A 23,997-nucleotide genomic window follows, 5' to 3' on the forward strand; every position below is an offset into this window, starting at 1 on the left:
CGCTTATGCACAGAGTCTTTCATAGAGATATATTCTCTAATTACTGTACTGTATTTTCATATTATTTTCATGACTAAATACAATTTTTATGATACATAAATCTATTAAAATAGGCAGTTATAAGCATTTTTACAGTGGGGTTGTGGTCCCTATCCCCCCCAAATCCCGGGGGTCAACTGTACTTCCAAAAGTAAATCAAGTGTGACCAACTCAAAGATGAAATAAAATGGAATTAGTGAAGTGGTCTTTTAGCTTCAGAAAATGCCTTAACTCAACCATGGGTTTCATTTTCTTTAAACTGTGTTTATCAGTTTCCTTATTCCTTAAAGTCTGCCATTAATTAAACATGATACATTTCAGAGGTGTTGAAGAACCACTAACTGGGATGGTTACATTTGATATGTTCATGGAACTGCAGTTTTGACTGCTTTATCAGCATCCTCATTTCTCTTTATGATCATATAAGCAGGGGTCCAACATACTGCATCATTTACACCAACTTCATATAACTTGTGAAATGTAAGCTTAATTTGTTGTACATGATAATTTTTTAACAATAATTTCAAAGGCTTTAAGGGCTGCTGAATCACAAAGTTTAAGGTCTGCAATTTATATGGACATATATTTTATGACTACGATATAGAAACCATCCAACTAATGTGTAATACAAAATCACTACAATTATAACATAAATTTTCTCTTATAATGTTTAATATAAACATTACACAATAATATTTTCCTTACAATTTTGCTTTCAATGTGAAACCAATAATAATGAAACTTTTCAGAGTAAAATTTAAAACAACCACATACCTTTTTGTGCATAAAGCTCCAACACTTCTGAAAGGGATTACTCGAGAAGTGAAACTCTGAATACCCAGAGATGTTGCTGAGGTTGAGGCAGAATCTAAAATTACTTCCTCTGGGATACCTGCTCGAGATGTTGAAGCCATGCTGGGGCTTAAGGTATGATGAGGAAGTCGTGGTTTTTCTGGAAAAGTATCTGGACAGAGTAGTGAAGGCTGCAAATTGGAAGAGGCATTGATTGCTGAAGATTGTTGCAACTCTAACGAAACACTAACTGCTTGGGAAATCTGAAGTTCTGAAGGAGCACTCGAAGCTGGTTTAGTTACTTCTTTAAAGGAGGTTGCCTGACTATTATTACAAGGCTTAGATGTTGTTCCTAATGCTTCTTTCTCTTTCTGTGGAGGGTTTGCTACACAAAGTGGGGATTCAGTTGCTAATATTTCTCTCTCTTTATGAGGCAAGTTTGCTGAAATTCTTGCTGATACCAATGCTCCATTTTTAGCCGTTTTCACACGTTTGTCCATATCTTTGCCATTGTCTCTCTTTCCCCCAAGATCAAATGTTTTTCTAGCCAACTTTGAAGGTTTCTTTGTTTGTCTACTTTGCATGTCTTCTGAAGAAGCATCATCTGCTTTCCTCTTCTTTGGTTGTGTATTACCGATACTTGTAATAGAAGACAGTGTTAGATCTGGAGGATCAATAGGTATGTCGGAGCACTCAAATGGTTCAGTTTCTGTTGGGTAATTTGCTGAGGACTTTCCAAGTTGTGATTCCTGTTCAATCTCTCTTTCTTTTATAAGCATCTTGTCAACATTTCCCTCTTTGTCAACCTCATTCTGCTGATCCAGCACCTGTTCCTGGATAGATTCTGGAATTTTGTCCTCACATAGTTTGGGCATCTCTTCACTATCACCCTCAGCTTCCCTCAGCTGTTGTACTATGTGCTTCAGTTTTTTAGCACGTTCAACTTTACTTTGAGATGACTGTAAATGTTCAATGTCATTTTCTTGAGTCTGATCATCAATTATTAAATTGGTCTCCAATGAACTAGGAATATATGAAGTGTGATTGTGCATCCCACTTTCAGCTTTTGTATCAGTTTCATTCCGCTGCTCACCCCCCGTGATATTGAGGCTAGTGTGACGTGTTCTGAGATCCTTCTGGGCTCCTGTGACATGTGACCAGCCAGGGGATTTTGAGTCCTTGATGTTTATCGAAACAGCTTGAATCTTACTTGGCTCCAAGATCTTCTGCTTTGCTTCAGAACCATAGCGAACATTTGTCTTGACTGAAGCCTTACTTAAGCCTCTACCTCGTGAGGATTTGGCAACAGATGCTGATGCAGATGTGACAGATTTAGATGAAGTAGATGATTCATTTCCTTGAGAAGTACTTGGAACTGGAGGCATTTTTGACAAATCAGGGAGGAATTTGACTTTTCTACTTCGTAACGGAGCTTTTGGTGGAGGCATGGAAATAGCTTTTCCCTCTGATATTGTCTTATTCAATTCAGTATTTTCTAAAGTTTGATTATGCCAAGATATATCTTGCCTCAGTTTATGATCTTTCTCTGTGTCTTTAATTTTCCTTTGCTTTTCATCTTCATCAACTGATACTGTACTGAGCTGATGTTCATCAACTTCATCAAACAGGGCCTTAATAGCTTCTATTTCCTCTTTGGCTTTCGCAGCTTTGGACACACTTTGCGCAACATTGCTCTTGTTACTATGGCTACTGCTTTCAGAATCTGAACTTTCCTTCTTCGACTTTGATAGTTTACTACTCTTCTTTGCCACTAAGGTTTTCTTACTTTCAGTATTTTTAGATTTATTAAGTTTTGTACCTTCTTTCATCTGTGTGTTCTCAGCTAAACATTCCGCTTTAACTACATTTGGTAAAACACCATCCTTGGCTTCAACATCACCTGTTCCTTGGGCAGGAGTGACAAATAACAGGTTCTCTTCCTCCTCATCATTCTGAAGATTAGTAGGATCATTTTCCTCCCTAAAACTTGAAGTTTTCTCTTTAACATCACTAACCATTTCATCAAATTCATCCTTGGTATTGACAGGGCAACTATCTGGTATACCATAATAGTCATCATCATCATCATCATCTCTTGTACAAACAATTGTAGATTCACATGGACCTTTCTGATTAAATGTAATATCAGAATTTTTTATAACACTGACATCGAACTCCTGCATAGCATTCTTTCCCTTGATAGCAGGTGTACTTTGAGTATGTGAGACAGTACTACTCCGCAAACCAAAGTCAGCTACTGAATCCCTGCGATCTTCCATACCCCCTGGCACCGAAGCTCTAGTACCTTGACCACGCACCCTCATTTTTCCTCTGGTAATATTCAAACTTCCCCGAGCTTTAAACCTTGTAACTCTTCCTTTCTTTGGCTGTGCTTTCTGTTTTGGAGTCTTCTGGCTTGGAATAAACTTATAAGGGTCATCGGGCGTCCCTTTAAATTCATTTCTTGTTTCAAATATTACTGTTTCTATATCATCATCATCAAATTTCTTAAAGTCATTTTTTTCAAAATCTTTGTCATCTGCACCATATATGTTTTTTGTTTTTGATTTAAAAAATTTAGGCACCTTGGAATGTGATGAATTGTGCCCACTTTCACTTGCTGAGTCAGATGCAACATGTATATCACAAGGAGCTTTACCCTTAATCACTTTGCTACCAGAACTACTTGTGCCACCTAGCACTTTCAGAGATGATAATGAAGCTGATGGTTTCACAGCCTTCTGGTCTTCAATTACATGAAAGGACTGTGAATCTTCAGAATTAGGAACAGACATGGAATCAGAGGACTGCTTAAGACCAATACGAAAACCCACTTCACTACTGTTATTGAGCCATTTCTCAACTTTGTCAGCACTTGTTTCATGATCTAATTTACACCCTAGGGGAGCCGATGTTCCTTCCCCTCCATTCAAGACTGCATCATTGAAGTCTATTTTATTGTCAGCTTGCTGACTTGCAGAAATGTGATCATCACTGTTACCCTTATTCATGTAAGTGTGAATTGGTTTGGATAAAACTTTTCCTGATTTCACAGCCACAGATCTTGATTTCCCTCTTGAAGCAACTTTCCCTTTAGATTTACCAGGCTGACTTCCTTTAATCTGCGCTGACCTTTCATGGGGTTCCTGTTTAGTAGGAGATGAATAAGAATGCTCTTGGGCTATGTAACTATGTAGGGTTGTCTCTCCATGCAATGGTGCTGCATTAACGGCAATCATTTCAGTTTTGCCATCTATACAAAGGTTTAACTCTGGAATGTAGATAAAGTTTATATTAGTCCATTTCATCATGCAATGTAGAAAGTAGCTGAAAAGCTTAATTTCAATTTAGGAAATTAAAATTTATTTTAGAAATCACCATTACAAGAATTTGATGGTGACAATCTATTCTACTTCTTAAGACTATCCTAATATTCAGTATTCTCCTGTACTCTGTCTGTGGCTAATAAAGAGGATCATGATACTTGTGTAACACTCTCATTTCAAAATGACATATATACATAAACTAAATGTTTCAACAGCAACTACTGCTAACCAAGCTAATACTTCAGGTAATCATAAGCCAATAAATTCTGTACATAAAGAGAATGCAGCTTATACTCGGAATAAATAAGCTGCAGGATATAGCCTCCATATTAAAATAACTTGGTTAAAATGATCTAACACTGAATTACGAATTTCACATCTTACCTTCGCCACCGCTGGAGGCTAAAATTCTCTGTTTAGCAGGTTTAGCCCTTGGTTTAGGGACATAAACTTCTGGATTGTAGTGGCTTGTTACTGCCCTTTTTCTCATTCCACGCCTGGGTTCATCATTCTCTTCATTTTCTGAGTCATCTTCCTCACAAGGTATCACTGGCTGCCTTCTTGGTCTGTATTTTGACGGGGTGACTGAATGAAAAAGAGAATTATTTAAAAAGATACGAAAGTTTTAACAAAGTAATTCTGTCTTAGGTAAAAATATTGCCTTGTATAGCTCATTACTTCAGAACTCGCAATTACAAAGAAAATATTGAAATTTTTCAAAATTAAACTGCATTTTTTCTAGACATACAAACCGTAAGTCTTTCACATGAACTAACCTTAGCACAAGTTGCTTCAATCACTGAAGCTAGTTAAGAAGATAGTTCAGTAATGGCAGGTAGGTGATAGGGTGTGTCAACCCTCACAATTTCCTTCAACAAACACGGAAAAATATGGGGATGGTTTGTATACCTATAATACAAATTATCCTAAAAAGTGCAATTTGTTCCTATGCGAGTACAAATCTTCATTCTTAATACTTAAGACTTACTCATTAGATGAGAGGTTTTTCTCACTCAAATTGCCTTGCATTGTTCTAAAGGAAATCACAGTATGAGATTACATATTTTCTCTTTATCCCATATGGTTGGTGCCTACGGCGAGAGACTGATAAGATGGCCCATTGTCACCTGGAAACGCAAGCTTCCTAGTTACATGCATCAAAAGAGAAGGGAGGGAAAGAGACCAGCTATCCATTGCACCTGCTTCATCAATCTAAGCCCACCATTAACCTCAGGTGAGATACGATCTTATGTAAAAAGAGTTCATTGGATAGCTACACAACTGCTTCAGCAATGAACATAGAGGCCAGAGAAAAGTTCAAGGGCCTGCAGGGGTCCTCTGGTTGGAAAAGAGGAAGTCTGTGTCTGTAAGACCCCAACCATCAATACCAAACATCAATAATTAGAGCTGAATGAGGGTTAGATGACTCTCCAAACTGTGTATGCTAAACAAGAAAGATCTAGCTCCTCTGTGCTAGAAAATTGGAGTGCCTACTCGAAGGACACATAATCAGAAGGGAAGGAGCCAAAGTCACCTTTTACTTGGCCACTGCTGTGAGGAACCAGCATCCAACAGAGACACTGTGACCTGACTGAAGCACCTGGGAGAAGTTCCAGATTATGAAGCCCCAATCGTTTGATATGAGGTTCCAAGGGAAGACACAATGCATATCTCCCTCTGAGTTGAAGGTAACTGAACCACACTCAGGCATCAAGAGCAAAAATGTGAAGAAATGTTAGTCATAACCCCAGGAAATTGCTCAATGAGAAGAATCAACAGATAGCCTAACTTTAAAGTTGAGCTAGCACAGCTGACTGAATAGTCACTGGAAGACACTTTGTACAAGATTCTAACAGGTTCTATGGGACGAGATGCCTCCTTTTCTTCCTGGGTATATCTGGAAGGTTTAGCTGGACTGAAACCGGGACTAAAAGGGTAGCTGCCTGGATAAGATCGAAAGGGATAGCTAAATTATTGATAATATAAATATCTCATTAGTGGAGAGAGTAAAGACTGTCGCACATACACGAGGCTTTTACTGCTGTATGCAGTGAAAACTTGAGTACAGTACTGAAAATGAAAATACAAGACATAATGAAAAGGTGTGACTATAGAACATTAAGAATCATGGTCAAGATTTGGTGGGAAGATTATATTACGAGCAAGGATGCGGTGTCCAGTAACTGGAAATAGACAGATATCTCAAAAACTGAGATGGTTTGAAACTATGAAGAGAAATGAGGAGAAGTTGGTTAGAAAAACAGTAGACACACTAATAACTGGAGAATGATGTAGGATGGCCAAGGAAAAGATCGAAACAAGAGTATAAATGAGGACATATACCTGGTAGATGTCAAGATATAAAGTGTACAGGACAGAGGATAGTGGAAAGAACTCATTTCACATCAAACACCATAAAGGGAAAATCCAGTAAAATGTTTTTGATGATTTATGAAAATCAATGTAAGATTTTTGGTAAAGATTCAGGGAAATATATGGATCACACAAAAACAACGAAGAGTTCATTATCCATTAATAATTTGAAACATCCGAAGATATGGTAGAATATAATGTATTTTAATCTAGCTTTTTTAACTAGGATTATTCTTTGAAATACTCTTAGTCACATTCTTTGAGTTGTTTGTCTTTACAATTTTTTCCCATTTTTTCAATGAATTGTAACTAAAAGCAAGATCCTTGAAAAAAAAAATAATTTCTCGCTTCAATTCTTGAATGGATTATCAAGGAACCTTGATTTATGAATTCTGAATCAATGAGGCTATGACTTACTGCAGTTAGCAAATAAACTTTCCCAATCACACTTACCTTCAAAACAGCAGTCCTTCTTAATGCTAGCTATAATATCCCTTACAGCTGCCACTAATCCAGTAATCTTTCTGTTGTGCCCCAACGAACGTCGTGTAACATGACACAAACAAAGCGGGCACTGGGCTGCATTGCGTGAATTTTTAACCACTTGGTGAATGCAATCAGTACAGAATGAATGACCACATTTGGTAGTGAGAGGTTTGTTTAACAGGTCCAAGCTGAAAACAAATGCATAATCAAAATCTAAAATATCATGTACCTTTAGTCATTTAACATACTGGTTTGCTAAAACTAGTATTATGAAGACTGATATCTATTACTCTATTACCATACTACAGTACACAGAACGCACTACCATCAACCAGCTGCCATTATGCAATATAAACTTCTTTCATCATTTAAAATCATACCTGAAATGAGAGAGAGAGAGAGAGAGAGAGAGAGAGAGAGAGAGAGAGAGAGAGAGAGAGAGAGAGAGAGAGAGAGAGAGAGAGAGATGGAAGATTGCAGTGTATCAAATCTTCTGATGTTGTAGCTTGATGACAATAGCCTACATACTTTGAGTGAATGGGCAAATTTCAGTAAAGACTGAATGACAAGTACTGAAGTCAACTCCTTTCAAGAAAATTTGCCCAGCTCTTCCATATTTTCAGTGCATCCTATTGCAAAGGTTTTACACAGCTGCAATGTTTTACATGAAATATGATATTTTTATGATAAAATAAAGTTTTGTACATACTTACCCGGCAGATATATACTTAGCTATAGTCTCCAATGCCCCGACAGAATTTCAAAACTCGCGGCACACGCACAGGTAGGTCAGGTGATCAACCATACCCGCCGCTGGGTGGCGGAATAGGAACCATTCCCGTTTTCTAATCAGATTTTCTTCCACCTGTCTCCTGAGGGGAGGCTGGGGGGCCATCAATCAGTATATATCTGCCGGGTAAGTATGTACAAAACTTTATTTTATCATAAAAATATCATTTTTGTACATGCAACTTACCCGTCAGATATATACTTAGCTGAATGGCACCCTTGGAGGAGGGCAAGAGACAGAAAATAACTAAAAACGGGAAACAACATATGTTGTAGGATAAACAAAAACCATGGTTCTTACCTGATTGGGCAGAAGACTTCATGGATACTGTCTATGAGTCTGCTTGCCTCAGGAGCTTCAGCGAGGATGTGACCTGTGACTGACAGCCCTTCTGGATCGTATCAATGGGGATGACCCACTAACATGGCAGAGCCTATAGCGGATCGTGTCAAAGGGGCTGACCCACTTACATGACCGAGCCTACACCTGAATCGTATCAATGGGGGCTATCCTCTTACATGACAGAGCTAGGTGTCCATACAAATTACAAGGAACATGACAACCAATCCCGACCACCTGACCAATCCTAACCTTGTTAGTGATAAGAATTGAAAGGGAAGCATAATTCCATCACCCTCTTTCAACCAACCATAAAAAAACACACACTACCAAGCCTAAAAACAACTAAATTAACTAAACTAAATAGGATTGGATTCAGCTCCTGTCCCAGCACCGAATCCACAGATACGTACGCTCCTAGAGAGAAGCACTTATCATAATGTTACTCTAATATCTCGTAAGTAATGAGATGCTAACGTTGAATTACACCTCCAATAGGTTGCCTCTAAAATAGACTGGAGAGACAACGTCTTGTGAAAAGCCAGAGAAGTAGCAATGGCTCTCACTTCGTGTGCTTTCACTCTAAGGAGCTTAAAGTGCTCATCCTCACATGAGATATGAGCTTCCTTGATGACGCCCTTAATAAAAAGGACAGCGCATTCTTTGAGATCGCTCGTGAAGGATTCCTGACAGAGCACCAAAGACTTTCAACCGATCCTCCCAGAGATTTCTTCTTTCTAAGTAGAATTTAAGGCTCCTGACAGGGCATAGAGTCCTCTCCAACTCATGTCCCGTCAAGAAGAAAGACCTTTAATTCAAAGGTTCTTGGCCACGGTTTAGAAGGATTCTCATTCTTCGCTAGAAAGAATGGTTTAAAGGAGCATATAGCCGAACTTCCCTTAAAACCAACTTTGCCGTCTAAGGCTTGTATTTCACTTATTCTCTTAGCTGAGGCAAGGGCAAAGAGGAAAAGTGACTTCCTGGTGAGGTCCCTGAAGGAAGCTTGATGAGGAGGTTCGAATTTTTTAGACATTAAGAATTTCAAAACTATGTCTAGATTCCAACTGGGAAGTTTCGAAGTCATGAATTTTGACGTTTCAAAAGACCTTATAAGGTCATGAAGGTCTCTGTTTTCCGAGATATTCAGATCTCTGTGTCTGAAAACCGAAGATAACATACTCCTGTATCCCTTAATTGTGGATACAGCGAGGTTGCAATGTTCCTCAGGAAGATAAAGAAATCAGCAATGTTTGTCACAGAGGTACTGGAAGAGGATATCTTATTGGTCCTGCACCATCTTCTAAAGACCTCCCACTTCGACTGGTAGACGCCAAGGGTTGAGGATCTCCTGGCTCTTGCAATAGCCTTAGCAGCTTTGTGCGAAAACCCTTCGCTCTGACCAGACCTTCGATAGTCTGAAGGCAGTTAGACTGAGAGCGGGAGATTCTTGTGGAATCTGTTGAAGTGGGGCTGTTTGAGAAGATCATTCCTGTGTGGAAGCGATCTTGGAAAATCTACTATCCATTCCAGTACCTCTGTGAACCAGTCTTGAGCTGGCCAAAACGGAGCTACCAGTGTCAGTCTCGCGCCTTCCGATGATGCAAACTTTCTTACCACTTCTCCTAGGATCTTGAATGGGGGAAAGGCATATCCGCTCTAATCCTGTCCAATCTAGAGAAGACTGTCTATTGCAACTGCTCTCGGGTCCGATATCGGAGAGCAGTAGTTTTCTAGCCTTGCATTCCAGTGGGTTGCAAAAAGGTCGATATTCGGCCTTCCCCACAGGTTCCACAGTCTTTCGCAGACTTCTGAATGGAGAGTCCACTCTGTGGGAAGGACCTGATCCTTCCTGCTGAGAAGGTCGGCCCTCACATTCCTCTCTCCCTGTACAAATCTGGTGAGGAGTCTGATCCTCCTCTCCTGAGCCCATAACAGCAACGTTTTTGCCGTTTCAATGTAAAGGGAGAAGGAGTGTGTTCCTCCCTGTTTCCTTATATAAGCCAGGGCAGTAGTGTTGTCTGAGTTCACTTGGACTACTTGTCCCAAGCGACAAGGAACTCGAACTTTATGAGAGCCAAATGAACTGCTGATAGCTCTTTCTTGTTGATGTGCCAGTTCACCTGGTCTCCTCCCAGGTGCCTGACACTTCTCTCGACCCTAGTGTTGCCCCCATCCCGACTCCGAGGCGCCTGAGAACAACACTAGGGTAGGGCTCGGTAACTGAAGAGACAGTCCTTGGCATAATTTTCGAGGGTCTAACCACCAGTTGAGATCCTCTTTATCTTGTCCGAAATTTGGAACAAAGTTGCTAAGTCCTGAGACTTCTGGTCCCAACTCTCCTTTAGGAAAAACTGAAGAGGTCTCAGATGAAGTTTTCCTAAGGAGACGAACTGTTCCAGCGAGGAAATGGTCCCCAGCAAACTCATCCACTCCTCGCTGAACAATGTTTTCTCCTTAGAAAAACTGTCACCTTTTCTATGCAGCGATCTATTCTCTCTTGGGATGGAAAGGCTAGAAAATCCCGAGAATCCATCAGAATCCCCAGGTAAACAATGCTCTGCTGCGGAACAACCTGGGATTTCTGTAGGTTTACTAATAGTCCAAGGGACTGTGTCATATTTAGGTGATCGACAAGTACTCCAGACAACTGTCCTTTGATTGAGCTCGAATCAGCCAATCGTCGAGATACATTGATATCCTCACTCCCTCTAAGTGAAGCCAGCGTGCCACATTCCTTAAGATGCCCGTGAACACTTGTGGGGCCGCTGAAAGACCGAAGCACAGGGACCTGAATTGAAAGACTTTTCCCGAATCACGAACCTCAGGAACTTTCTTGACGAGGGATGAATGGGAATGTGGAAGTAAGCGTCCTGCAGGTCCAGGAGACCATCCAATCCCCTGGACGAAGAGCTGCAAGAACCAAGAGGTAGTCTCCATTTTGAATTTCGTCTTGATTATGAAGAAATTCAGGGCGCTTACATCCAGAACCGGTCTCCAACCCCGAGGATTTCGGAACCAGAAAAAGACGGTTGTAAAACCCGGGGAATGGAGGTCTTGAACAGTTCTATTGCTTCCTTTTCTAACATTTGTTCCACTGCTAGAAAAAGAGCCTGGTTCTTGATGGGATCCCTGTAGCTGGCGGATAACTCCTGGGAGTTGATGTTAAAGGAGGACTTTCCTGAAGGGGATAAGGTAGCTCTTCTTAAAATGGAGAGGGACCAGTCGTCCGCCCCCTCTCTGTGCCCAGACCTCGGCGAACTTGTAGCAGTCTGGCACCCACTGTCGTCTGGAGTACTTGTTCTTCATTTGGTCCTCCTGATAGAACGAGAGGAAGACCTTCCTCTCCTCTCTGGTCTTTTGCTCCTGAAGGAGGGTCTGACGAAGGACCACCTCGAAAGGGCTCCTGAAAGGGAGCCTTCTCCTTCTTGGCGAAAGGGGACGGCAGGTCTGACCCTCTTCAAGACTGGGCCAAAAGGTCTTGTGTCGCCTTTTCAGATAACGAAGCGAGAAATCTCCTTCACCAAGTTTTGAGGAAAAAGGTGAGGAGAAAAAGGAGCAAACAGAAGAGAGGATCTCTGAAGAGGAGACACAGACTTCGTGAGGAAAGAGCTGAATACTGACCTCTTCTTCAGAATAGCAGCTCCGAATAAGGCAGCGACTTCATGAAACCGTCCCTCACTGCTTTGTCCAAGCAAGACAAAACACTCACGAAGTCATCCAAACACAGGAATTCGGGATCCCGAGTCCTGTTGGCCAAAGCTCCAAGAGACCAATCCATAAAGTTGAAGACCTCCACAACTCTAAAAAGACCCTTGAGGAGATGATCCATTTCACTCATTCCCAAGTCGCCTTCGGCTGAAGAAAGGGAAAGTCTCCTGGAGGAGTCAACTAGATTAGAGAAATCTGCGTCAGCAGATGTGGGGAGCCCCAACCCCATAGGCTCCTTGGTCTCATACCACATTCCTGATTTTCCCAAAAGTTTCAAAGGAGGGAAAGAGAAAACCGTCTTGCTTGCATCCTTCTTAGACTGCATCCACTCCCCTACTCCTTTAAAGGCCTTCCTCATCGAAATCGTAGGGCGCATCTTGACAAACGAAGAGGGTCTAGTTGACTTGGTGCTGTCCCACAAAGATCCCGGAGAAGGAGGGGCAGCATGACAAAGAGAATCTCCAAACTCCTGAATTAAAACCGAAGCCAACCGTTTGTAATCCGAAACTCCAGCGTCCTTAGGAGAATCCTCTTCTGAAACTTCCTCCAAAGCAGCAGGCGGAGAGGAAGGCTTAAGAGAAGAAGAGCGCCTATCAGGAGAAGCGAGCCTGGAAGGAGAAGCACTCCTGTCCAACGAAGAGCGCCTACCAGGAGAATGGCGCCTGACCCCGGACGGGCGCCTGTCAGGAGAGGGGGTCCTGTCCACTGATGAGAGCCTTCCAGGAGAGGAGGCCCTAAAACGAGGGCGCTTGGTAGGAGAGCGGCGCCTGCCGGAAGGAGGGAGCTTGGAAGACGACGAGCGCCTGCCCAAAGGAGAAGTACAGTGAGGCGAAGAGCGCCTGGAAGGAGAGGCGCTTCTCTCCGATGACGAGCGCCTGGAAGAAGTGCGCCTGCTGGGAGACTGAGCGCCTGTTCAGCGAAGAGCGCCTGACGGACGAAGAAAACTTGCTGGACGAAGGGCGCTTGGCAGGAGAAGAGCGAGAAGAGTTGAAGACGAGAGCTTCCTGGAACTCTTGACAGGAAGAAAGTCATCCTTCCTACGAGAAGAGGAGTCCTTAGCAAGAGATCCAACAAGCGCCGATAACTGCTCCTGGAGGCCGATCAAAATCTTCTTCGTCCGAATCCTTCACCCCAGATGGAGAGAGGAGGATCTTCGAGCTCTCTTCCTGACAATAGGAGAATCCTCCGGGAAGCGCTCAGGGCTCGAGTCCAAACGCTCTACTCTAGGAGCCTTCCAAGATCTCTTCAAAGGGCGCGACTCCTCAGCCGAACTCCAACCACGCCTCGGAGAAGACGCGAAGACGACGAAACACTTTTTCAGGATGCCTTTCTATGGCGATCCAAGGCAGCCTGGGGGACGCAACAACAGGATCTGCCGGAAGGGACGCCTGATCGTTGGGGATGCTCTACATCCTCCCTGCGGCTTTCGACATTCCTCCTCCACTGGTCCTGGGAGTTTGGAAGAGGTCTAGGCCTAGGAGCAATGCGGAGCCGATCAGACGCCCTCCACTACACTGGGGACACTGCACATATCACTGTCACTCTTACCTTCCTTCATCCATAGCGCAGTTGCGATTTCACACTGCAGAAGTTCCGCTTTCATCGCAGCCATTTCAGAGGACGAATCCACAGGTTCGATGAAGGGAGAAGGGCTGAAACCAAAGGATTAGGAGAGTCTACTGGGTTAATTTCTAAATCATGCTCAGCAGAGCGAGACCTACTGAGCTTCTGGAGGAAGCCTTCCTAACTCTATCCTTTTCAAGCTTCTTCAGATAAGAAGACAAAACCTTCCATTCCTGATCAGACAATTTCTCACACTCCTTGCACCTATTGTCCCAAGAACAATCATTCCCCTACACCTCATACATACAGTGTGAGGGTCTACCAAGCTTTCGGCAACCTCACCTTACATTCTTGCCTAGCACACACACGGAAACACAGGCGAAACATTAACGTCAGACATCTTAATGAACAATCCAAAAGCAAATCCAAAAACAGTCCACAATAGCGTATGCCAAACCAAAGATCCAATACGTCACCAAAATCAGGCCAAATAGATCCTCAGCAAGCGAAAACGAAAATCAAAGCAGGAGGAACCAACAACAGATGTTGCCGAACCAGCGACAGAGAAAATCTGATTAGAAAACGGGAATGGTTCTATTCCCGCCACCCAGCGGGCGGGTATGGTTGATCACCTGACCTACCTGTGCGTGTGCCGCGAAGTTTTGAAATTCTGTCGGAACGCCGGAGACTATAGCTAAGTATATATCTGACGGGTAAGTTGCATGTACAAAATTAATTAACCTTGTTCCTGTTTCACTTCCATTTAACACTGACAAAAAACCAAAAACCCAAAAGTTTCCTTGGGAGGCTTATTAGGGCCCTGTTGGGTGATATTTTGGAATTTAAGTCTGTCATACTTCAGTAAAATTAAAAATGAAAACCATAACTTTCTAGATCACTTAAAAGCTGTCTGAATGAAATTACATTCCAGGTATGCAGTTTTACTTTTGGGTAACATTTTGAGCATGTGTACACGAAGGGTCTCAAAAGGGAAGCTCCTTTGGAAATCAAAGGGTGGTGAGACCATATTAAGACTGATATCTGCTGAGAGTTCAAAGACACTGGGAAGAGATACTCCTAGGTTCCTTCAGCATGCAACCGTTTTTACACTGAATAATGTAAAGGTCACAGACTGATCACATAACTAATGCTAAAAACTGTCAAATGACAAAAGAATGCCTTCAAATTCTCATAGGTAACCCATATAGACTAATCATCTACTGAACGAGAGCTTATTGCCATTTGTCTATGTCTGCATGAGGAGCATCCCACCCTGCTGAAGAGGAATTGTTGAACAAGATTTGGGGATGGAGTTTGCATGCTCCTGGTAAGCACCAGATAGACAAACATTCTTTTTCCAAATGTAAGTGAGATCTTGAACTTGACCATTATGTTTGGAAAGACAGTCAGGGATGCTGTGCCAAAATTCATCCCATGAAGAGGATCTGTCACCTGGGTTATGCAGAGTACAGCAATGGCCATTGTCAATAAGGATACCCTGTAGTACACCAATCTACTTAATATCACATTATGCTAAGCCATTTTCAATTTCACAGTTGGTTATTTATAATACCAAACTGAGCCATTTCCTATGAAGTTTGGGTGACTGAATGTTTTACGAAAAAGAATTCTAAACACCTACACTGTGATTTCTGAAGGGATTAAGTTTTCCTATGTGACTGAATAAAGTGTTTGAAGTATTGTTAACATCTTAAAAATGTCCCCAAGGTGGGGGGGGGGAGGAGTAGCTGATGACTTTTCCTGGACTGGAAAGATTATGGTAACATAAATCTATATTTACTTTTGCTTTTTCCCTCATAATATAAATCTTTTATGCCTGATACTGTATGTGAGATGTAAGGCATTTGATTATACTTGGGTCCAAAAAACCTGATAAAGGCTAATGGGTAGGTGGAATATGATCACTTGGAGGGCAACCTTACTTTTTACATAGGAAGTGAAGTTTGGTATACAATATTTCCCTTTATGTGTTCATGATGCAACAACTCCATTATATGCACAGCCAACTGTATACTGATTCTGATGTTGAGTTGTCCTCTCTTATCCTTAGGAACCAATTTGGTTGCATGCTTTTTGCATTATACTCTTCAAGGCTACTTAACAGCAATAACATTCTTCAGTTATCACATCTCCAACAATGTTGCAACTGCATAGTTCACCTTCTGCCAGTCAAGTGTGTGAACATCAAGGTTAATTTCTCCCTGTGATATTTTCACTATATGTCTGAACAGGGAACCACTACAACAATTTTTGTAATGCATGTCAGTCCAGCCTTTAGATGTCTTGTGGATACTATTAGCTGTGCACACACTTCTATGTGAACTGTCCCTTCCATCCCAGCTACTTAATCTTTGAGAAACAATCAGGCTACATATTAGTAATGGTAAACACATTAAAATATCCCAGTTGATTTTATCTTCTTTGTGGTTCAAAATCACTTGATATTGCTTCTCAACCTAAAGCCTATTTATTCCAGCTCTTCCCAGTCTGTCAGATATTTTCATGGTCATGTCTTCTGTAATGAGAGAATTTATGAAGATTGTACATGAATCTATCATCTCAAATAGTACACCACAGCAATAAGATCCTCTTGAGCCATGAAAACTAAACCGACTGGGGCCACTAAATCTCCTGATAATTACTACACATCCCAATTGCCCCTTCTAGGGTAATTATGCCTTACCCAAGCATCAACCCTAACCCCGATATAATCTGCATCCTAGCAGATACAAGGAATAAAACATCAGCACTGCCCTCTTTGCACATTCAGTCCAGAAAGGATGTTGCCCCATCTTACGGCTATAAAGCCAAGCCCTGGAGCACTTTCAGACATTTAGCACTTGACAGTGAAAAATGGGAGTCTGAGTGGTTGGACAGCAAGACGGAAGATATGAAATAGGAGTGAAGATACAGTAAAGGGCTAAAAAGTGGGTGCAGAAGGGGTTGAAGGGACACTGCAAACAACCTTTAGTAATACCTACAGCGCACACATAAGGTGCACTGATGGCACTAACCCCCTCTGGGAGTCAACTGTAATGATCCATATGATGAAGTCTGTCATCATTTTAGAGGTTTGGCCCTCACTTCTCTCATTGGATCAAGCTCATGTAGGCCAACTATACCCAATCAAATTTAAGCCATTAAAATCTCCATGTAACGAATATCATTCTTGTTATCCCTGCAAATTTCATTTGCGTTGTGGCGCTACAGAATGTAATCCAAATACAGAATCTTTGGCAGAAAACCTGAGACTCATCAAAAAGGTTTGTAAGTACCCATCCATCTGCACAATCATCTGACTGAATGGTAATGTGTCATTCATCAAGCTTTTCACTGATCATCTAACTGCACTGTCACCAGCTGGATGCATTCAAAACCTCACTCAAAACCTAATGAACACTGAATACTGTATACGAAATATATTAAAATATGCACAATGCACCATGTACTGTGAAATACACTGTACTGATAAAAGAACAAAGTTATGAATCATTAAATGTTTTCCATCAAAAGGATTTAAACAATAGTAACATCAAATACTGTGCATTGAAACCATTAATCAAACAATTAAGCAGGCTAACTTGGGCAAATCAGATCACTAAATACAGTAACTTATGGAAAAACTGTATTTTCTTTTGAAAGCATGAGGTTGTTTGGGATGAAAACATCATAATGGGCAAAATTTTCTGTAAGATCTTAGTCAAATACTGTAGTTTAAAAAGGCAAAAATTACTGGTGTTAAGTACATGAATATGAAAGGTTGTATTTCTAAGTATGTCTACCATTCTTTTTGGTCCCAGTAATCAGTAAAAGCATTTTTTTTTATTTCTTACAGGTCATAGCCTACACTCATTAATCTGTTCATAAATGAAATTACTATACAGGTACTGAGATTCTCCATGATGGAAAGATAAAGAATTGATAAGGGATAAACAGCCACCCTTTCATATATAAACTGAACACATAACAGAAATACCAATACAGACACAAGGAAAATACACTTCTGAGAAAGCCTCAAAACTTTTGTCTAAGAAACAGTGCCTAATCATGCTTTCCCACCCATGAGTAAAATGGACACATGAACATTAAAATATTTCCAACTCTCTTCCCATTACTTAATAAGTGTATAACCACAATTTGACCGTAAATTTGGATCTTTGTTTTCAATTCTTTCCAAGGTTGAGCTAATACTGGCAAAATTGTGGAACTTTACTGTTAATTCTTTCCAGACATGCAGTAACACAATTGTTTGCAAAGCCACCTTTCCAACCAAAAATCTTATAAAGCTGCTTCTTCAACCAAGAACACATGAAATAGGAAATAAACTTAAGAAAAATAAAAAAATATTACCATATATTGCATTCTAAAGTTTTCTGCATTGACTGCAAGACAGCATTCATCTGGTTTAGGCGGTCCTCCATCTTGACTTTCCACCATTCCTCTCACACTAATGTATCTACGAAAGAAAAACATCAATTAAATTAGAACAACATCCATGCAAACTTGTATTTAATAGAGTAACTGCTACATACTCCCAAACTTGAATTCAGCTCTTGTCTATCCACATTAATGGATAAAATTTTCTTTAAAGCAACAAAAAATAACTTTGCGTAAAAAACCTAATAGTTAATGAACAATGAGCATGAATACAAATGTACTGTAAATATTTGAAAATATGTAAAAATCATTTTTCAGTAGCTATGATTTATATGCACTATAGGAAAGCTAAACATGCTGCAGAAATGGTCTTATGCCTTACATCTCATGGTAGAGAACCTACATATGTCATAATTCAGGAACTTCTATTTATTAATACGATACAAATACATCAAAAACTCCTTATTTGGGAGGGCTAAAAATGAATTGAGAATAAGACAACACATTATTATTATTGTTAAAAATATAACCATTTCAAGTGCATTTTTTGTTTACTAGTACAGTGAAATTCAATCAGTAGCTAATATAATTTAAGATCAATTAAGCTATTAACAAAACTTATAATACTTTTGATATACACCACCAGATGGGGCTATGATCTGTCACACCAACAGATGGCAGTGTAGTCAACCTATCTGTATTTTAGTCTGCTTGGAGATATCACGTGGGAAAACAGAAAATGCATACAATCCTGGCCTTGTGTCTTGTGTGAAAGGGATCTACAAACTGTGTTTACAATCAAATTAGCCCATGAGTGTTACATAACCTTTTCAACAAGGAAGGTGGGACTGAAACTAGTTGCTACATTGAAATGGTAACAACAGCCACTTCTCTTACTTCATAAGTGTATCTCCCTAACTGCAGTCAGCAGCTCCTTGGACACATTCAAGAAAGAAAATATAAACCATTCGCCTGGTATCCATTTGATAGTGCCTTTGGTGGTAATGAAGGTAGTTTGCTCATTCCTTGCATCAAGCAAACGACACCTTCCTTTAGCAGTTGATTACCCGTGCACTTACATTATACAACTTTCGTATTTCATTCCTTTGCTCCATTGGTCTTTCAATGATGGTTTGAAAATATTCACTCATTAAATATTAACAGTAAATGTGGCATTTTGTCAGTGCTTTAACAACCTTGTTGCTGCCATTCTAACCTTCATTAACAAACTTGATCATAACCCTCAAACTATTGCTGTCCACTGATACCAACTTCATTAAGAATAGATGTTTCTTTTGTGATATGTTAAGGTGTTGTGTATTTCATCTTCATTACAATTTAACTTTGTTCCTCCTTTCAGTATCGGGTATAAATGTCTACCCTTACTTTCAAAATTAATACTCATTTTCAGTATGTGTCAACTGGACATGAAGTTAAATGACCTTGTTATGCAACAAGTAAATTTTTGTTGGTTTTCTGAACTGGCTGATTTACCATGTTGTTCTAGTGGTCTGGTAAAACTAAGGTATACTTAACTTTTCCAACCAGTGTCTTTTGAACAGAGTATACCACTGGATTATTCATTCTTTTTGTGAGGTTTTGAGTGTTTCCATATCAGTGCAAAACCAAACATTTCTAACAGTTTGTATTTTTATTATGTATACAAACCACAGCCATTTATGTGTATTTCATGACATGAGCTGGAATTGGTTGCTGAAACTTGGTAACATGGTAGGTAACTGGTGGTATGTGGTGCCATCAAACACTTTATACTTCAGCACCAGGAACTAAGCAGGTGTTTGTGGCATGAATAAGGATCTAGTCTGTATGGCTAGGGAAAATACAGGTTGCCCAGATCAGAGGAACCCTGGTGTCTGAGTCAATTGTCAACAGATGGGTTCAGATAACAGCTTGACCAATTCAACACCCCCACCTCCATTGTTAAAAGGGAGAGCAGAGGAAGTCACACCTTATAAGCCAAAACTGTAGGCAAGATGCCCAACTGTGAAGTCTATGTGCATCGTGGCCCATCCAGACATATTCATCCTGACAGCTGTCTGGCAGAGGAAGGATGGAAGGAGGAAAGGAGAGAGAGAGACAGTTGCTCAACCATTGAATCTCAAGCCTTATGCCATTTAAGTATCTTGGGCAAGATAAGGAGCTTAAACACTAAGCAACCTGTTGAGTAGCCACCTCATGTCTTAAGCCTGCCATCATTACCTGGGAACCAAAAAGTGCTCTTAACGTCTACGGAAGGGCTAGCACCCCCGGTTTTGTAAGCCCTCACTCGGGGAAAAATATCTTCCTGACAGGAAGCGATAACTTTAAAAGCCTGGAGTGGTCATCTACAGCTTCCAGCATATTCCTGTATACCCCAACATCCCCTTCCCCTCCTTCCTAACCAGAAATGGAAGGGGGAGGCTGAAAGAGACAGGAAGGTTTCCTATACACCAGATGCACAAAGCATGGCAACCCCAAAAGGCTTAGCCACAATACCCTTCATCACCGCAGAGGACTTAAAGGAGCTTATACAATGGATCTAGGTGTCCTGGCCATCAGAATGCCTATTCTCTACCACCTCCTTAACGTTATTCTTCAGAGAACAAAACGAGGAACTCTCAATAAATCCATTCCATTAAGCGAGATTACTCTCACCTGCTTGTCAGAGAAGAGCATAGACATAAGTAATCTACACATCTTCTGGCTTGTAGAACTTCCTTTGGAGTGTCAGAGGTGGGAGAGTAGCTTGCTTGATCAGCTGGACAGCAGGGAATCTTCTAATCTGCAGAAAAGACTGTTAGCCTGATTCAAAGTAAGCAGCTAACACAGCAATCAGAATGACAGCATCAGCTCTCAGTCACATCCTACAGTGCACTCTGTGGACAACATAGGCTCAACAAGGGGCAGTGGTTATTGACCTGATCCAAGACACCCCGACCAGACAGCTAACAGAGCAACCAGCATGATAGCTTCACCTCCCAATCACATCCTAGTGTCCACTCTATAGACAACATGGGCTCAACAAAGGGGCAGTAGTTATTAACCTGATCTAAGATGCTACAAGCAAGCTGCTAACAAGGTAATCGGAATGAATGACAGGTCTGTGGATGTCATGGGCTCAACAAAGGGACAGAGGTTGCCTCCTGAGATCATTTAACCCACAATGAGCCAAACAATCCCTCTGTTCCAACTCTGCCTGGAGAAGTTCTTAAAATAAAACCTTAGGTCCTAACCGATACCCCAAAGCAAAAGTTGCTATCTCCCATAAGAGAGGCTAATACACCAACATGTCTGGGTGAGCAATGTCAGACTGTGGACAGGAGCAATCAGACCTGATATCAACTGCTGAATAATGATTAGAGGAAAGACTGCTGCAATCTAGGTTAGAGCCTATGTTCTCCCTGTCTTTGAGCTAACATGACTCCTCTTAATATGAGCCACTCTGATACACCCAATCACACACATCTCCCCTGTCAAGGTAATGTGTATGCCATCATCCAAACTGCAGTGCACCTCAGACTTTGGGTTATGACTCATCTGTGGCCAGTGTGTGTGTGTGCGTGTGTGAGAGAGAGAGAGAGAGAGAGATGTATGGCTTACTTGTTCCTTCCTTTCTTGGTGGCTGATGATGTGATCATCATTGCCCACACTTAATCATTTGTCATTACAGTACTACTGATAATGGTTCCTTATGTGTTTGCCCTGTAGGGGTAATGCACATCCCTGCCTTCTGCTGAGTCTTGTTCTATTATTTCAAGCTGCAAAAAGACAAACTTTTAGTCTGTTTCCAGTGAGTAGTCGTAACTTCAAACCTTGTTAGAGCCAAGTATATTTTCTATGGTTACTAACAACTGAATGTAGAGTTCAGCAGTTGTCAGCTTTAACAGCAACCCATACTACAAATTCATGATAATTTCAGGTATAATAAGAATGACAAGGCATTTACTAGAACCAGGCTAACCAATTTCTTTGGTGCACAAGTCACATAGCCCACAAGTTCCTGCTGTGTTCAGGCTACTGAAACTGACTGGAAAAACTGACAAACTTTCCCCCCTCTCCACAATGTAAGCAGGAAAACCACTGCTCAATACAAGATTGTTTAATTATAGAAGCTCTAGGTAACTACTCTTGTCTCAATAAGGATTTTACTTATAATTTGGATTACCTAATCTTATTTGATGACATACTATACAAGTGCAAATTTTAGAAACCGTATAAATTTTAGAAACCAGTATTCTCTTGTTATGACAATTTGCTGTTCCAACTTGTAGGCCTATTAGATTATTGCCTTGATGTTTTTCAACACCGAGAGCCAAATAAAATCCGACTTCCTCACTGGATGCTTTCGTGATAGGCCTAGCAAGTCTAAATTTCTAAGCTTTGAAGCTGCACCAAGTCGTAAAGCTCTGTCTAAACCGGAGAACAACTGCCAGGCTAACAAGCCTAATCCTGAAAGGAACCATTTCAAAGATGAGTTTATCAATGGACACCTTCAATTCAAAACTTTCATTTGTCATATCCTATCACCAACAGCCATCGGCTGCAGAGTTGGGTAAATGCTCCTGGCTTTGGCTAGACTGGTTAGGCCTATCGTAGCATACAGTTGGTTAGGCCTATACAATCCTAACCCAAAGACATGCCAGAATTCAGTGTTGTTCTAGGTCTGACTAAGCTGGCCTAGGATACTATCCCATTCTAGGAGTAGATTAGTCTAATCCCATTCTAGGAGTAGATTAGCCTATCTAAAATAATTTCACGGAGTAAAACAAAAGTTGTAGGCTATAGCCTAGCATAAGATGAGGATTGGGCTGACTCAGCTAACCTAAGGATAGGCCTAGCTTATGCTATACCCAGGCCTAACGTAGGATGGAAATTCACTCCACAGGCTCAGGCCTTGTTTAGCATATAATATATTTTACTGATTCAACAACATGAGGTAAAATCGTTTAAACGGGTAGTGGGCCTATGCAGAGTGGGGAGCCCGGGGTAGGCACTAGTAAAACGCCCTCAGTCATATTACGAAGGTAAAGTCTGGTTAGGTCGAGACATTGCATTCTAGGAAAGGTCAGGTTTAACAAGTTGTCACGGTCGGATTTCTCACGCCTCCCCCTCTCTCCCTACTCTGCATCCGCTCCAGATCACCCGAATATCAAACAAAAAAAGTGAGGCATAATGTGCAAGAAACGCACAGCCACACAGACTACGCCGGGCGGCAACATCAATCAGACATCAATAAACAACTTCCTGGACTAGAAGTCGCGACATGTCACCTGGCGGTGGCAGGAGACACGAACCTCCCCCAAAAAGACGTGTTTGGCCAGCTTACCTGAATAATGGAAAGCTCTGACGGGTCCTCTCGACGGTAATCAAAGCCGTATTTCTTATTCACTTCGCACCGCCCGAATACGGACAACGGCAGCCGAGGAGAAATTATAGTAATTCCTTCCCGCCAAAAATTTCATAATCTCTGCTGCAATGAAGACAGTCAACATTCACGATCAGCTGATACAAGACGCAGCGTTATTAAGGACACAACTCATACATCTCACATTTTTCACGTTCCCCGCCCTCACCGGTGATTTATTTAGTGCACCTTTACCATTCGACATGAAAAGCAATCGACTTAACTGTAAATCATTGAAAATAAATGGCCGTAAAATACGCCGGAGCATTCAATGTTTGTAACCTTTCGCGATATACCACTGAGCAGAATTATATGTTGCAAGTGTTGTATTGTTCCTCAGTTGTGTTGCAAAATTGCGAACTCTGCAACGCATAAATGGGCCTTAGTCATCACACGATATTCTCATTTAGACGTAGGATAAATAAAATAAATTTAAAGCATTTATCGACGTGCGTTTAAATCCCATTTATAATAAACGACGATATTTGCGCACTCGGCAGCGCTTTAATGGCCCCCTAGTCATCACACACCATTCCCATTTAAACTCAAAATAAATTTAAATCATTCATCGACATGCGTTTAAATCCTATTTATAATAAACGACGACATTCCCAAGGAGGCCATGCATCAGTACTCGACTAGAGCATCCTCGTACATCAGAGTGGAAAAGTCGGGGGAATGAAAGGGCGTTATGTTTACCTCGTGCAAATTACATAACACTGCCCCGCCTTGCGAAGAGTCGCGATTTTGTTCCATAAAATATGAGTCATTTAGCGAGC

General features: G+C 41.1%; 1 protein-coding gene across 2 annotated transcripts in view; it reads right to left on the minus strand.

Moving 5' to 3' along the window:
* The window catches only part of LOC136850699 (uncharacterized), a 55,758-nt gene extending 31,999 nt beyond the window's left edge, over positions 1–23,759 (minus strand). For both annotated transcript variants that reach the window (XM_067124518.1, XM_067124519.1), the window contains exons 1-5: positions 23,141–23,759; positions 17,788–17,893; positions 6,984–7,204; positions 4,542–4,742; positions 814–4,102 (exon numbers count right to left, since the gene is read on the minus strand). In XM_067124518.1, the coding sequence (XP_066980619.1) occupies positions 814–4,102; positions 4,542–4,742; positions 6,984–7,204; positions 17,788–17,858 (3,782 nt within the window). In that variant the 5' untranslated portion in view covers positions 17,859–17,893; positions 23,141–23,759. The remainder of the gene's footprint in view (positions 1–813; positions 4,103–4,541; positions 4,743–6,983; positions 7,205–17,787; positions 17,894–23,140) is intronic.
* Positions 23,760–23,997: the final 238 nt, after the last annotated feature.

The sequence above is a fragment of the Macrobrachium rosenbergii genome, chromosome 22, assembly GCF_040412425.1.
Source record: "Macrobrachium rosenbergii isolate ZJJX-2024 chromosome 22, ASM4041242v1, whole genome shotgun sequence".
NCBI classification, from domain to species: domain Eukaryota; kingdom Metazoa; phylum Arthropoda; class Malacostraca; order Decapoda; family Palaemonidae; genus Macrobrachium; species Macrobrachium rosenbergii.